Source organism: Accipiter gentilis, chromosome 5, assembly GCF_929443795.1.
Source record: "Accipiter gentilis chromosome 5, bAccGen1.1, whole genome shotgun sequence".
Classification (NCBI taxonomy): Eukaryota; Metazoa; Chordata; class Aves; order Accipitriformes; family Accipitridae; genus Astur; species Astur gentilis.
The window spans coordinates 29,846,360-29,861,644 of record NC_064884.1 but is presented as its reverse complement, the minus strand read 5'-3'; the positions used below and the strand labels follow the sequence as shown (position 1 = coordinate 29,861,644).

At 42.4% G+C, this 15,285-nt stretch overlaps 1 protein-coding gene across 1 annotated transcript in view; it reads left to right on the top strand.

The window, feature by feature from the left end:
- Nucleotides 1–5,393: 5,393 nt before the first annotated feature.
- SNX9 (sorting nexin 9) overlaps nt 5,394–15,285 on the top strand; it is a 64,419-nt gene continuing 54,527 nt past the window's right edge. The window contains exon 1 of the mRNA XM_049800082.1: nt 5,394–5,642. Coding sequence (XP_049656039.1) covers nt 5,631–5,642 — 12 coding nt within the window. The 5' untranslated portion in view covers nt 5,394–5,630. The remainder of the gene's footprint in view (nt 5,643–15,285) is intronic.

Here is a 15,285-nt window from a genome sequence, read left to right as displayed (position 1 = left end):
GGTGCTATGTTGGCCGACTCATAGAGTGCCACTGCTCCCCTCCATAGAAGCTCAGAGACCGGAGCAAGAGGGCTCCAATCTCTCAGGTTAGTCCTGCAGCCTTCTGTAGCTTTCTCCTCAATGAGCTACTCAGTAAGGATGAATAACTGGGCCATCATCTAGATGTGCCTGCAAAGTATAATTAATTACATCTTTACTACGATTAGCAATCCGTGTGTCCAAAGACAATTTGCATGCAATCCTTGGCTACTTAATGTTGACGGGGTCTCATTGTAGATGTACTGTACTTTTAATTGAAGTACATAGTGGAACATGCTCCTCTTCTGTTACGTTGCTTGTTGAGACTGCAGTCCCCTGAGATGGGAGGGTACAGCAGCTGGAAGAGCCCATCCACCATGACAGGAAAAAAATGGAAATACGCCACAGGCAGTCAGCACTCCGGATGGAAAGGGTCAGTAGCAGTAAGAATCAATAGTGCTAATGGTATCTCACTTTTGCTAACGCTAGCAAAGAGCAAAACAGAAACATTTGTACCTTTTTAAATAGTGTCTTTACTAAACTGTATTCTATTTTTCAGGAAAGCTGAGTTCAAGACCTATTGACCTCAGCAGCCCTTGCATTGAAACCCAAACGGATATAAAGTATGGACAAAAAATCCAAATGCAAACCAACTAAAGTGCATGGTAGATATGCTTGCACAAGTTATCTAGCTCAGATAGAAGTACATATATAATAGTACCAATCAGTGGACAGTTCGGAAGGGAATGCCAAACTAAGCATGATATTAATATTAGGTATTTCAGGAAATCTGTTTTATTCCTTGCACAAGATTTGTTGTATCATTTCTTTCAAAGCTTATACTGCTAAAAAAATACCTCTGTCACTGATTATGCTGCTGTAAAGGCAGAAAAAGAAGACTAGAATTGGTCAAAACATTTGTTACACTTGAAGGAGAAAAGGGAGGAAAAAAGTTGTTTCACACATTGTTATCTAAAGAAAGAACAGATCATCATGACCAAGCAACCTCCTAATTGTTGCAGCCTTGGGGCTCATCCATAAAGGTCTGTACTAGGTGTTTACACATCCCCCTCTCCCTTGAGTGTGATCAAATTTGCACCGAAACATGACCTTTGCAATCAGCTTCACAAAAAAAAGAAAAAAGTGCTCTCAAAAAATTGACAGTGTCCCAAAGCATATTGCAACGACATTTCGTCTCTGGAACACCCACACTTTTTTTTTTTTCTGTGTAGCTTTTTCACATCTTCAGTGGTCAGCAGCTGTTCTTACGGATTTCTAAAGTGAAAATTGAGTCCAGGGAGTCCACTGTGACTTAAAACTGTTGGCTTCACAAAGTTGTCTTAAAAAAACCCCAACACCATCAGAGTACAGAATTCAGCATTGGCATAGCATTGCACTTTTGCCCTAGTGTAAAGAAAACAGCATATTCACACACGGCACAAACCCAGTCTTAGCCAGGTGTTTATTATAAATGTAACTATGTCAAATCAGAGCTTACCTTGAGAAAGGTCCACATGGTATGCCACAGTTCAGATAATAATGGCTTTTGATTACTGGCTCCAATGAGACAAACCCCTTAAGTCAAAAGCAAATGCATGAAGCACAGTTTTTCTCAGAACTGCTTATTCAGAGACAAATTTGGGGACTGAAAAACTCAGAGGAATTTGGGTGCAATTTTGGGTGCATTTTTCTAAAGGAGCTTTTATGAACCTGGGTAGTCTTGACTTAACTTCCTACAGTATTTCAGGATTGGCTGCCTTACTGGTTTGATAGTGATCTTCCAGCACCAGGTGCAGAATAAGATTGAAAAGTGTGTCTGTAGTCTCTTGAGCACCATTTTAAACTGCCACGTAAAGTTCTGGGTATACAAGAAATTACCGTGCTTTGGTGCAAACACCATATGATTCAAGAGTTCATGGCTTTTCTGGCCAAAGACTCCCAACGTACAATAAAGGAAAATAAGCATATTTTTCCCTCAGAAAGTGTTTCATTAAATGTATTTTTCAGATAGGGTGTGCAAATGATGCCATGCTTTACAGAGCGATGCACAAATGGGATTCAGCAGCTGCTCCCCTTTTGCTCTGTGCAGATAACATTAGGTTTCATGGACGTTTCAGCTCCTATCATTTTCTGTCCAATTTTGGGCAGAGGGGAGGAGAGAGAAGATAGGAAGAAGCAATATTTTATCTATATCGCTCTCTGGCCAACTTCTCTGAAACACCAAAGAAATGGTGTTAACCCAACTCTGAAACAGAAATGCTGGTCAGCTGAGAGGAAGCGACACCCAAAGAACCTCTACTACTTCTATTTTTGATTCTTAAACTAAGTCATTGCTTAAACCATTGATTTTAAGGCTTTGGAAATGTGAAATCTCTACCCCTGTTTTCAAGCAAGAGGTGTATCAGGTGATTATGGTAAACATGATAATTAAAAGGAGTAAGAAAGTTTTGAAATGTTTTTGTAATTACTCCCTAGTCATTGTTAGCCTTTCCTGATTAATGTAGTTAGAAATCTTGAGCTAAAAGCATGTAGTGTGAAACTGATTCTATTGTACACACCACATTGATAGCCTCTCAACCAAGAAAAAAAATAATCACTTCTTACTTTATAAAAACACCCTTGAAAATAAAGACCTAGGACAACATACTCTCAGTATGCCTCCTGCAAAGACTTTGGAAATACATGGATTTGACTGGCTGCTCCATTTGCAAAATTGTTGCCACTGAAGATAATTGTTATCTTCACAGCTGTGGTAAATGCCTCAGAGCTGTGGGAGTTACCCCAGTGCATCACCTAGGTAATGCTAAGGGCATGGCCTGCTAGCTAGGAGAAATCCAAGGCGCACCACCTCAAGGAGCTCCTGAGGACAGTAGCTTAGAAACACAAACCACAGTTCTCCGGGTAGTTTTCAGCTTGAAGGTTATCTGAATAGCCTTATTTTTTCTTTATCATTCCCTACCAAGCTTGCATTAAGTCAGAACATACAAGGTCACTGACTTTCCGTGATCTTGAAGCTACAGGCAGACCTTGCCTAGCAGAGAACAGTATTCGGCAAATGTTGTCCATGTCCTTTGTCAGAGTCCATCTTTAATTAAAAAATTTGCATAGCGCTGTTGGCAGGAGCTTTTTGTTTGATGAGGCTCTGCAACAGATCACTTCTCACTGAACTCTGCTGCAGCGGTTGTTCCTGGGAACTACTGCAGACAAGGTAACTGCAAAAATACATGCTTAGTAGAAATCTGTAGAGAGAACACTAAAAAAAAAAGTCACTTGTGTGCCAGGTAAGGGATTTTCTTCTGTATTTGATTTTTTTTCTGAGGTGGAGGTATTTAACTATTATAGCATACATTAGGGTGTTAGCACAAAGTGAATAATGAGCCAACTATGTTTGAAAGCTGATAAGCTCCGTGCAGAGCACTCGACTTCCAACCTACCAAATGCTTAAGTATGTAAACAACCCTGCTGAAGCCACTGAGATTTCTTATATGTCTAGTGCTAAGCAAACATCCAGTCTTAATTGAGTAGGACTCAGCTTAGTAGCAGAAAATTAACTAATTTAGAAAGTTTTGGAAATTTTAGGTGATTTCATCAGCAACTTGTTGGTAATTGGCCCTTTGTGTTAAGCAATAATCAAGCTTGCAGCTAAGAAGAGATATGTTTATTTGCAAGCCAAAGTGATTCCTAAGAATGTCTTTGTTAACACAAGAATTAATGGCAATTAATTGCAAATAGTATTGGAAAGATCCCATCAAAAATAATTTTCCCAGAGCATTCTCTCACCCTGAAATAAATGTTTCCTTCATCCCTCAAACTTGTCAGCCAAGACTTATTTTTAGGAGTACCTCACAGTGGAAAACTGTAAACTGGACATTTTAAGTATATAGAGAAGCTGAAGAAATCATGACTTTGTTTTTCAGTCCCCAGATGGCAAGCAGTGCTCTCCTAAAGCATACTGGTTAGCAGCTGTAGACTAAGCTTTTCTGGCAGTTGTTCTGATCGCAGGTAAAGAACGACACAGATTGGAGCTTATGCAAAAGCCACTAGTTTATTAAAAATCACATAGCAAAACAGCACCTGGTGAATGGACAGAAGGTGCTTCGCATACCTATCAGTTGGGAATCCCTGAACAAGGCAACCAGCCTGGGAGGGACCACATGGCAAAACTGATCCTTAATACAACTTAAAGGTGGTATCGTAAAGGGTCATTTGTGGGCCACACACAAAAGTTTCACTTTAGATACTGCTGTTATAATGAGTAAAAAGTTGGAATTGTTTTATTTAATTGAGTTCTGAAAAAGTTAAAAACTGCAGTAAAGGAATTTGAAAACTTCTCAAGTTAATCAGTTCAATCACTTGAGAAGTGGTGGCGACTGAACAGCCAGCTTCCTCTTAAATCCTCATCCTCACACTCCATACAAACTATTTCACTGGTTCTACCTGGAAAATTTTTTCCAACTTAGAAAAACTGTGAACATATCTTTCTCTTTTAATAAAGCTGTCTCACTGAGAAAGTATACCAATGGCAGCTTCTAATTTCTATGGACATGGGAATGCAGATGTAAGGAGTTACGCAGCTTCCCAACAGCCTACCTGCCTTGTAGGACTCTCCGTGGTCACCCTGACTATTACACCAGGTATTTCTTTCTACAGAAGGGAAACATAGCCTGATTCCAGGCCAACCGCTACACATATATAGATGAGAAGTTGCACTTTTCGGATGGTACAGCACCTTGCAAGATTGCTGCCGCTGGATTTTCCCATCCCCTTTGTTTTAGCTTCCCATCACGTCTCTCCTGCAGGCTGGAAATCAAGTGGGGTCACAGTCCGTTTTTATGAGACGGTTGTAGAGCACCCAACAGGAATGCTACCGACCCTGACCCGGACGGCTCCTTGGTGTTATTTTCTGCTGTTAATAACTGCCATACACCGAGGCCCGGCTGGAAGAGGAGGTCAGGGACGACACACATCCCACGAACAGCTGCAGAGGGAGCCTGGCCGAGGAGAAATTGCTTTCCCTGCCGTACAGTTGCTTCGAAAATTCTGTTCAAAAGCAAGCGAGGGACAGATAATGCCTTTCTGCGGGTCCTCTCCCCCACGCGAGTGGGAATTTGAGGGCAAACGCTGACTACGAAGCGAAGCCGCTGACGGCACCGGGGGGGTGGGGGGGGGGGCCGGTCCCAACCCGGAGGCCACGGGGGCACGTCCGCCCCCCTCTGCACCCCGGGGACCGAGCGGGGCGGCTCCCCCGGGGCTCCCCGCCGCGCCGCGGGTCCCTCCCTCCGGCCCTGACGGAGAGGCTGGAGACAAACAGACCCGCCACCGGCTGCCGTTTCGAGCCGTGCCGTGCCGGGGGAAGGGGGCGTGCAGGGGGTGTGGGGAGGGGGCACCGCCGTGCGGCTACATCAGCCCCCGCCTGCCGAGCGCCGGGGCTTGCTGCTGAGCCGCCCAACGGCCCCCAGGCGGCGGCGGCGGCGGCGACTGGGGGACGCTGAGGAGGAGCCGCCTGCGCGGCCCAGCGGCGGCGGCGGCGGGCGGGCCGGACACACCGACCGAGCAGCCGCGGCCCGCGGCGGGGAGGGGAGACCGGCAGCCCAGCCCGCACCAGCAGCGCCATGGCCACCAAGGTGAGCAGCCCCCGGCGCGGATCGGGGGGTCGTGAGGCGGCGCCGGGGCGCCCCCTACGCCGAGCCCCCGGGCGCCGAGCAGGCCCCGCGGAGGGGCTCGGCGGGCGGGAGGCCCCGCGCGGGACGGGCTGCGTTTCGGGGGTCGGGGGAGCCAGTCCCCTCCCCGGGGCCTGCCCCTCGCCGCCGGCCGCGGCAGGGAGGGAGGGAGGGAGGGAGGGAAGGAGGAGGGGGCCGCCCGCTCCCGCCGCGCTGCGCCCGGGCCTCGCCGCCGCCGCCGCCGCCCGGCCCCTCCGAGCGGCGCGGAGGGCTCGGCGGGGCAGCGCCGGCTCCGGAGCAGGGGAAAGTTGTTTTCTGCTTTTGCTTCTGCCCCGCCGTCTCCCCTCCTCGCCCAGCCGCCCGCCGGCTCGCCCGGAGCGAGCGTAAGGCCGAAAAGCCGGCGGAGGCCGAGGGCTGGCTGCTCCTGCAGCCCGGGCGTCCCTGCCCCGCTTCCACCGCGCCCGGCGAACCGGCGCTGGCCGGCAGACCGCGGCGGTGGCGGGGGAAGGCCTGGGCCGCCGGCGGGCCCTGCCTCCCGGGCCCGGGACGGGGTGTCCCGGCTGCCTCACAGCTCCCCGGCCGCCCCGTCGCGTCAGGGCAGCTGATGGCCGACCCCCCTGGAGCGGGATCCGGGGGATGGGTGTGCTGGGTCTCTCGTGGGAGCCCGCGGTCCGTCCGTAGGGTGCGACCTGTCAAGAGTAGGGTCTGATATGACAAAAAAAAAAAAAGAAGAGGCAGGAAGTGAAATTATCTTCTTCAGTTCTTCAACAGTATCTGCTATTTAATGCAACGGTTACAATTAGCCCATCCTATCTGAAAGCGGTCTCTTTCTAAATTAACAATATTTATTTACTATATTGGTTGATGAAAGCAGCTCTGCTTGCGTAGGTGTGAGTTAACATCCACCAGTAAATGTCATCCGTAAGTTGTCAAAAGAGCGCAGCAGGCTTTTTTGGTATTTGAAGTAATACTTTGAGTCACCTGATTCCATGAACTTGGCCAGCAGTTTAAAAACTTCCTTTTACTGAGGCGGTTCTCATAGAGTGCGCTATTTGTGTTGTGCTTCTCAGCGCTGGAGAAATTCTGCATCTTGAATGTGTCAAATTTAATGTATAAGTAGCTGTCTCTGTAGCCACGTAAGTTGATGGGTACTCGTGTTTTAGTAAACTTTTTCAGAAGCAGGGAGAAGTTGGTTTTAGGCTTCAAAATCAGTTAGGCAGTTAAAGAAGTATTAATGTAGTGAAATTTATGTTCTGTTGAGGTTTTAGAATGTCGTTGATGGACTTGGTTTTAATATTGGTCGTTTCCACTGATTTGTGGGATGTGTGTATGATTAATATGTAATCAACCTAACTATTGCAGGTAGCAAGAAAAAGAAAATTACTTCTGTCTATGCCTATGCTACATAATACACGGTATGCTAAGCAGATACTGTACTAAAACAGTTCACTCTTTCTCTCCTCACGTTGAGGCACAGTATCCTCATGGGATCCTGCGTTCTGTGCCAAACACATGAAGCCATTTTATTCATACATTTGGAAACTTTCGCTTTGCTTTTCTTGAAATAATTTTTTCAAGTCATTATGGCCTCAGACTGTAGGGTGTATAATTTGTAACTTCCTAACCAGGACTGGCTTGAAATCAGGTGGTCCAAGTTTTTTCATTCCACACATTGCAAGTTATGGTAATTTACTTTAACTTGAAGGTTAAAATTGGGAAGTGATAGTCAGTAAGACTTGATATTTTATTGTTATTCCTTTGATATGCTAGTAACTGAAGAGAAGCTTACTTTATTTTCTGCGAGCTTTACCCAGGAGGTAGGTTGCTCTCTGCAAATTGCCCTGGTTTGGATTTTGTTAAACTTGTGCAAATGTCAGCTATAATAAAGGATACGGTTTTTTTTAACAGTGTAAGGGAGGAACTGGCTCAAGAAACAGTTTTTAGGAGCTCAGCCAGCTTTTTTTTTAAAATTGTAAACAAACTTCGTACCTTCTGCTTGCATTCCTTCCCAAATAGCCTATTTTTAAAAGAAATATGCAAAGTGTATTTGTATTGTATATGAAAATGTTAACAAAACTAAACTATAATTAGTCACCGGGAGTATGAATTTCTCAAACTTTCATGGTGTCACATCCTATATAGCTGGTAGGGGCGACTGACAGTCAGGCATAGCCTGCGCTGCGCAGGCTATTAGTGCTTCCTGAATTAATTCCTGTTTAAACTGGAATATACTTTCCAAAGAGGGCTAGGGGAAAATTTGGTATCGATTTAAATGCTTGCAGTGATGGAAAATTCAGTCTGTCTTTTTTTCTTTTTTTTTTTTTTTAAACCATCAACTCTCTCACTGTTGATGCTTCTTTATTTTGAATCTAAATTTGCCCAGCTTCTGTTTCCAGTTTTATACTTTTGTCTAGAAGATTTACTACAAGATTTGCTTGTATCAAAGTGTTAGGTTTCCCGTGGGGTGGAAGAGAAATGGGGATTTCTTCCACAGCTGGCTTGTAAAAAACCTTGGGCAGTTTTCTTGTCTCCCACCACTTTGATAAACCACAGCAATCAAGTTCCTAGAGTTTTCCAGTATGAAGATGTGGTCTACGGTCGTGTAATGTGCTGGCTCTTCTCTGTACCATTCAAACTCAGCAGATTTCTGACTGAAATAATAAAAGCTTTTAGGGGAAAGGACTACTATTTTCATGCAGAAAGGCCTTTACTGATGCCTTCCTGGCATATTTGTTAACTGGCAACTTCCTAGGGAGTCCTCTGTTGAAATGAGTCATGGGTGGCTGTAGGCCCCGTGGAGGCTGTGTCTGATGCTGTGAGCTGAGCTAGCAGTCACCATTGCTCCTTCTCCTTCCTTGTTCCTCATCCTGTGCTGCCTGTACGTCCCAGGATGTGACTCCAACACTTGTCAGGCCTGCCTTTGACAGTGGGGCCATTTTCTTCAGTTCTAGGGAGCTACGGTAGCTGAAAGTTCGCTCAGAGCTGATGCAAAAGGTTGGGTGGGGTGGCAAAGTGGGGAGGGGGAGACTTTCATGGTGAAGGGTGGAACTATAAATGGGAAATGGAGGATCTGAGACTTCTGGTGGCAGTTCTTTGGTTGGCTAGATCCTTACTGTAACTTGACAGTGGATTTTGTGATTCCCTAAAGGCTTGTTCAAGGTCACATGCTCTAAAAACTGAACCAAGTGAAAAAACAATCAAAACAAAACAAAAGGATTGTTTAAGAGATGCTAACTTCCAAAGTTTTACAGTAATTTAACTGAACCTGACTTCAGAAGTAGACAATTTCATATCCATGTTTAAGAACTGATGCATTAAGCTAGATATTTTATTTTGGATGCTTTCTTCAGAAACAAAGTTGAGCTTACTAATTCCTTATTCTTAACTGCATTACAAAAGAAGGCAAAAAGTGCCTAAGCCTAAAAGAATAAAGCTTAAAAAAATTTTCAAAACTCAGTCACAAAGAAAGCAATATTGTAAATGTGTTTCTGTGATAGTTGCTTGCAAAAGCTGCAGATGAGATTCTCATTCTTCTGTTTGTTCCTTCGTGACTTCTTTGGCCTTTCCTCTTCTTTCCCCATTAGAGTTTGCCAAGTCCCAGCTTTACTCCTGCCCTTTCTTTTGTTTTTGAATTTCATTGAATAGGGAGAGCTAGAAATGTCAGGAAGTGATATGCTGGCTTTTAAATAACATGCTGCCTACCTCAGTGTATTTTTAGAGTTATTTATTGTTTTAAAATGTAGGCAAGTCCTTTTTTTAAAAAGGCTAATGTTTTGCCATTTGTGAAATCCTAATTTCAGAAGGAGGTGATGATATTAAGAGACTTTGATAGGTTACATGCACGCTGGTCGTCAAGACAGTTCTTCTGGAGTCTGTGCTGCTAATGTGCAGTGGGGGTTTTAATTTAAAAGTTGAGGTTGGAACTAGAGCTGATTAACTCGTGAGTTACAGGAGTAATGCTGTTGAAGTTGGTGACATTACTTTCACAAGCTAGGTGTTTCACAAGGCAGGTATTGATAAGCTTCATCAGGTTAGGCCCCTTTTAGTGTCAATAGCAACAAACTTTCCTGTGTAACTTTAGGGGCACCTGTATCCCACCATTATTTTCTTGGTTGTTCAATGGTGTGTCTACTTTAAGAACTCATTTACCTGGTTCTGTTTGTAGGACTGGGGCCTTTTTTTTGTGGGAAGAAGTGCCTTGAGATGAAAGCTTAGACTGAATATTCTATTCTTAAAAGAAGTTATAGCTTAGCTTAGCAATACTTCTACAATACGGAGATGTTGTTCAAGGCTTTTTTTTGTCCATCTAATCATGTTGGATTATCTCGTGAATGTCACTAACCAGGTATAGTTGAATTTAGCATGGTTCTTGTGGTGAGGGAAGATCATGATTTATATATGAAAACTTCACGTAGGGAAAAATAACAACACATTAGACTTCAAGTAAAGATTATTTTTCTTAAGTGTGTATCCTTCCTTTCATCTTTCTTTTTGATTCTCTATTGCTCTTAGTAGTGTAAGGCTCCCCCAAAGAAGTCTCACATTTTCCTTTGTACCATCACGAAGCTGTTTGTATGTTTGCATTATGAATCAGGCAGAAACAATTCTTTGTTCTGATTTGCAGCTGGGAAGTGAAGCATCCCTCTGTGCTAAACCCTCCAAAATACCCAAACTTTGCGTTCTGCAAGTCTGCCTTCTGAATTGTCCTAACTTTGAAAGTAGACTTTTCTAGGAAATCAAATCTTAAGAGAACATTCAGTTAATGAATCTTAATATATCTGTGAGTTGGGATGAAATTCTACTATGCAAATCACTTCATAATCCATTCAGTGTGTTCCACTATTTAAATTCAGCAAAGCAAGCTGTATACAAAGAATGAGATCATGGTCGACTTATGTGTGTAGGATGTGATGGAACAAAACAAATTAGGTAAAGTTTTAATTTTGCTTTTATGGTCTTATCGTACGAAAAGTTGTTTGGTTTTTTAAGCTATAATTAAGTGGATGTGAAAATATTTCCTGGGACTTTTTGGATTATTTTGGTTTGGCTTTTTTTTTTTTTTTTTTTAAGGGTCAATGAGATGACTAGAGAAGGTGAAAATGTTTGGTAATGGAAATTTACTACAGATTCCTGACCTATTGATGGAGTGAGATGTTAGGATGAGCACAAGAACTGATACAGTCTTATTAAGATATAGGTTTTCTCTTCTTTTGTCTTTGTCTGACCTGATGATCTTTTAAAATTTCAGTGATAAGTGGGTTACGTTACATTGCAGCAATTACTAGTGCAGGGCTTCTCATTTCTGTGCTGGGAAGCTGGAGAGCTGGTGAGAATCTATATGATGCTATGCTTGGATAATGATTCCTCTGACTCAGTTTTTCAAAGTTATTTTAAGCACCTATGCATTGAGTCATCAGAGACTCATTACCAGAGGTCATAATTTAAAAACATGATTACAGTACCTAACGAGAAGGAAGTCTGGCATCAGATGTCGTAAGCTTCATCTGGTCTATAGATTCAGCAATTCAGGTTTTCACTCTGGTAGAATCTCTCCGTATATTGGTATTATTTCAGCAAAGAAGTCTTTGCAGTTAACTGGACATGGTTTAGTGGACATGGTTTAGTGGGCATGGTTAATGGTTGGACTTGATGATCTTGAATGTCTTTTCCAACCTAAATGATTCTATGATTCTATAACTGTAGCTTTGTAAAAAAGTTTATTTTATTCCATTTTTTCAAGGTTTTCCTCTCTGAATTGTCATCGTCTTCTAGAACCTCTCTGATTTTCAGGTCTTGAAACAGCTCCTGGGATATCGAATATCCACACATTCTTCTGTTTTTTATAAAACTCCTTATTTGATTAGGACATCTGGCAAATTTCAGAGTTTACAGAGATTAAAAAAGAGAAAAATGATAGGAGAACTTTGCTGGTTTGAATATATGGGTTCCCACCTGTATTAAATTTACAAGCAATTGCAACATTGATGGTGTTGGAAATAGTGTTGCAAAATGTTACAAAAGCAGGTAATAGAGACTGTAAAATAGTGGGAGGGACTTGTTTCAACCAGCACTGCAGTAGGACAGATCAACATTTAGATAACTGGAATTAGTTAAAGTAACTAACTGTTTTAGTGTTCATCATTTAAAGCCAAACCTCTTATATTTCAAAGCATGTTTCACAATTACAAGGTCATTCAAATTCACTTTAAACTTCTCTGAGGGGGCAAAAATCAAAGCTTGTGCTTTCACTTTCTTTTGTTGTGTTCCTGCTTTCTCAGGGATTTATGATTGGAAAGGAGCTTCCCAAGTAATATAAAGTTAAAAACCCAAAGCAATCTTGTAGTGGTCCAATAAGCAAAATTTAAGTGCTAATGAAAAGAAAAAATATATGCATATTGCTTACTGGAAAATTTAATTAAAGTTCTGAGCCTTATTGTTTCTTCCAAAGTAGTCTTTCTCCTTGAGCTTCATATGGGTAAGAAATCTCTCTTACAAAAAAAAAAAAAAGGCAGTTAAGACCAGAATCATTTAATTTTGACAGATGGTCTTCTGTGAGACCCACAGTAAGAGGAGAAGGGCACGAGGGACAACTCTTCTTGTAGGGAACTGCCTTTATGCCGGCTGATCTAGCTGTTGTGTTGTTGCGAAGGGACGTTCAGGACGTGGTATGGTATGAAGGGCATGTGAGCCATCCTGGGTGCTGCTAATAAGAGGGTGCATACTCATAGTAAGTGTGCTGGGTAAAGTCAAACCAGCGACTCTGTACGTGTGAACAATTTTTTTTTTGTCTGTACAAACTCTAATTTTCTCCTACGTTTTAGAGCAGCTCTTCCCCTGGGCCCTGCCCCTTAAAGGAAGGAAGGAAGCCACTATACAGGAGGGGTTTCCAATGTGCAAAATAGGTGGCTGGAAGGAGGAGGAGGTGGTAGGAAGGTAGGCTGTGCAGCTTGAGGGAGGTCCCTTGGGAATCCAAGCAAAACAGCTGCTTCTGGGGACGGGCAGCCATGCCTGACCTGGGGTTTCTGCAAGTGGGACTTGCCCAGGTGAAATCATTCAGTCCCATTCTTGTAAAATGTGGGACTGGGGTTCAACTGGTTGACGAGTGTTTTCTTATGACTTATCGTTGTGTTACTGACTTCTGCTCTGAGTTGCCATCTGTTCCTCCTTGGCAAGGGAACTGTTGTGCTTTTATTTTGTGTATTCATATGGTATCTCTGTTTATACACAGTAGGTTTTGGACTTGCTTTGCTTTTCCCAGCCTTCTGAGACTGCAGCTCTCCATGTTCAGAGCAAAAATAAGTTGGCCTCTCGATTCTAGTTGAATTCAAGCAAAGTGTTTTGTTTTACTGGCTGATACAACAAAATGGCTAATTTTCAAGAACAACTATAAAAATTCTCTTAGGATAGCTTTAAACTGGTTCCCTCTTCTGTATGAGGACTTTCCTTTCTTTGTCATGATCATATGCGCAGTTTCCAAAAGAAAGACAATTGATATAAGGCTATTACATCTATTGTTCCTGCTAGTTCTGATTTAAATCCTGGGATTCCCTGGAGAGCCTATACAATTCATCTTTGTGCAGCAGTAAGGCCATGACTGATGAGGTGGTTCATCTTGTCCTACAACTTCATCAGAGTTGAGAATTAAGCTTAAATGTTTTATATCCTCCACTGCATTAATTCTTTTGGGGGGTTAGGATTTAATTCAGTAATTGAATATTGCAATACCATACAATAATATAATGTAATTAGTGCTTACCTAGTTACAGCACAGTTCTTTCAGCAGTACTGTAATTTTCTCCCTTAATAGCCCTGTATTTGTCTTCTGAAAATGGTTGCTTATGGAATACACAATTAAGCATCTTCCTTGTTGCAAATAAGTAGACCATATTCTTTGAAGTTTGTATATGGTTGTTGAATTGTAATTTTTATATCAACAGCTCTGTTGCATTCTGTCAAGCTGCCAAATTTTCTAGTAATTTGTAAGGAAGCAGAAGTTCAAACTTTCTTCTCTGACTTCTTTGATGCTTTCTGTCACTGTAAAGGTTGCTGGTACAAGAAAAGTTTGCGTGGTGTCCAGTTTAAAATATTTCCTAGTTAATGGAAGATGGAGATTTGTAAAGGAGAAACTTTAAATGTTGTATGACTTAATCCGGTTCTGTCATTCATTCTCTCTCTCTCTCTCTCTCTCTCGCTCTTCTCTCTCAAAAATGCTTCTGTCCAGGCAGAACTTTTTTTTTTTAAACTTAAAGTGGGATAGGGCATTACTGCTAGTGTGCACACTGCGTTAAACTGCAGGTGAATAATGTCCAGTTCAAGTGCTGGGTGTTCTCTGACCAGGTTTAATGACTGAGCTGTGCTTATTTGAGCTGCTGTTTAATGTGCCCAGTTTGTAACTTTACAGGGTCTTGTACTTTTCTATGCTGTCAACAGAAAAGCCTAAAATAGCAGTAGGTTTGGGTACATTAGATTCCATAAAACTTTGCCCACCTCTAGAGTAAAGAAGCTTCATATGATATAATAGTAATACATTTATGTTGGTATAATAGTTTCCTCGCTTGTCTTCATAAAATAAAACATAGAAATGGTTCGGTTATTGGGCTTTCATAAAGTGGTGTTTCTAAAAAGGATTAAGAGATCCCAAAACATTTAATGTTGGTTACTCAAGTAACAGAATTTAGCAGAATTCAGTGTTGAGGATCTGTTCCGCTGCATTTTAGATTCCTTCCCAGCTGTCTTCAGTTAGCATGCTATTGAGCACTTGTTTTCCTATTAATATTACCAGTGTTTGGGACTTCAATGTGGTACAACTACTCCATTCTATATTTTACAGGTCAAGTTTTATTTCAAGTAGCATAATTTTAACATGCAGGTAGTTTGCTTCGCTAGTTCTGCATTTGCTTCTCTAGTTCTGCATTTGCTTCTAGACTGGCCTGTACAGCTGGTACGTTGAAATGCACAACCTGTAATAGTGTGGTGAGCCTGAAAAGGCTTGAAGATCATTAGAGAACCTTAGCTGAAACTTTGTGCCTCTCCAATTATTCGGATAATTAGTGCTTTTTCTAATCTCTGCTCTCATAGAGGCAGTACTATTGTGTGACTACAAGCTGTCTTAATGAGTAGGTCACAATGTGGCAATTTTTCTGGTGAATGCTGCAGGCTTTTTCTGAAACCTTTACCCCTTACTGGCTTTGTTCTTTGGGGACAGGACTCCGAGGGTACAGTAGTGATTGCCCTAAAGTTTCAGGCAAACATCAGAGGACTTGGCACAGCAGACTTCTGAAACACACAGTTAAATATTGGTTCAGCAAACAGTTGCAAGCGTTGCAGTTTGATTTCAGAGACACAGTAATGATTAATCTAGGCAGAGTTTTTAATCATGCTTGAGATAAATGCATCCTGCCTAACATCTGTAAATGCAAACTCATGCTGTACTTGCTGCAGTTGTATGTCCTGGTCTAACTGGAATTAATCTTCTCAAATTAGAAATTGTTTAGTCCCCAGTCTATTTGGGGACCTGGAATAGATTGGTATTCAGAAAGGAAAATATGGGGAACTCTGAGCACTTGGAGCAGTGCAGTCAATTGATTCTGAAAAAGGTGTTCCCATA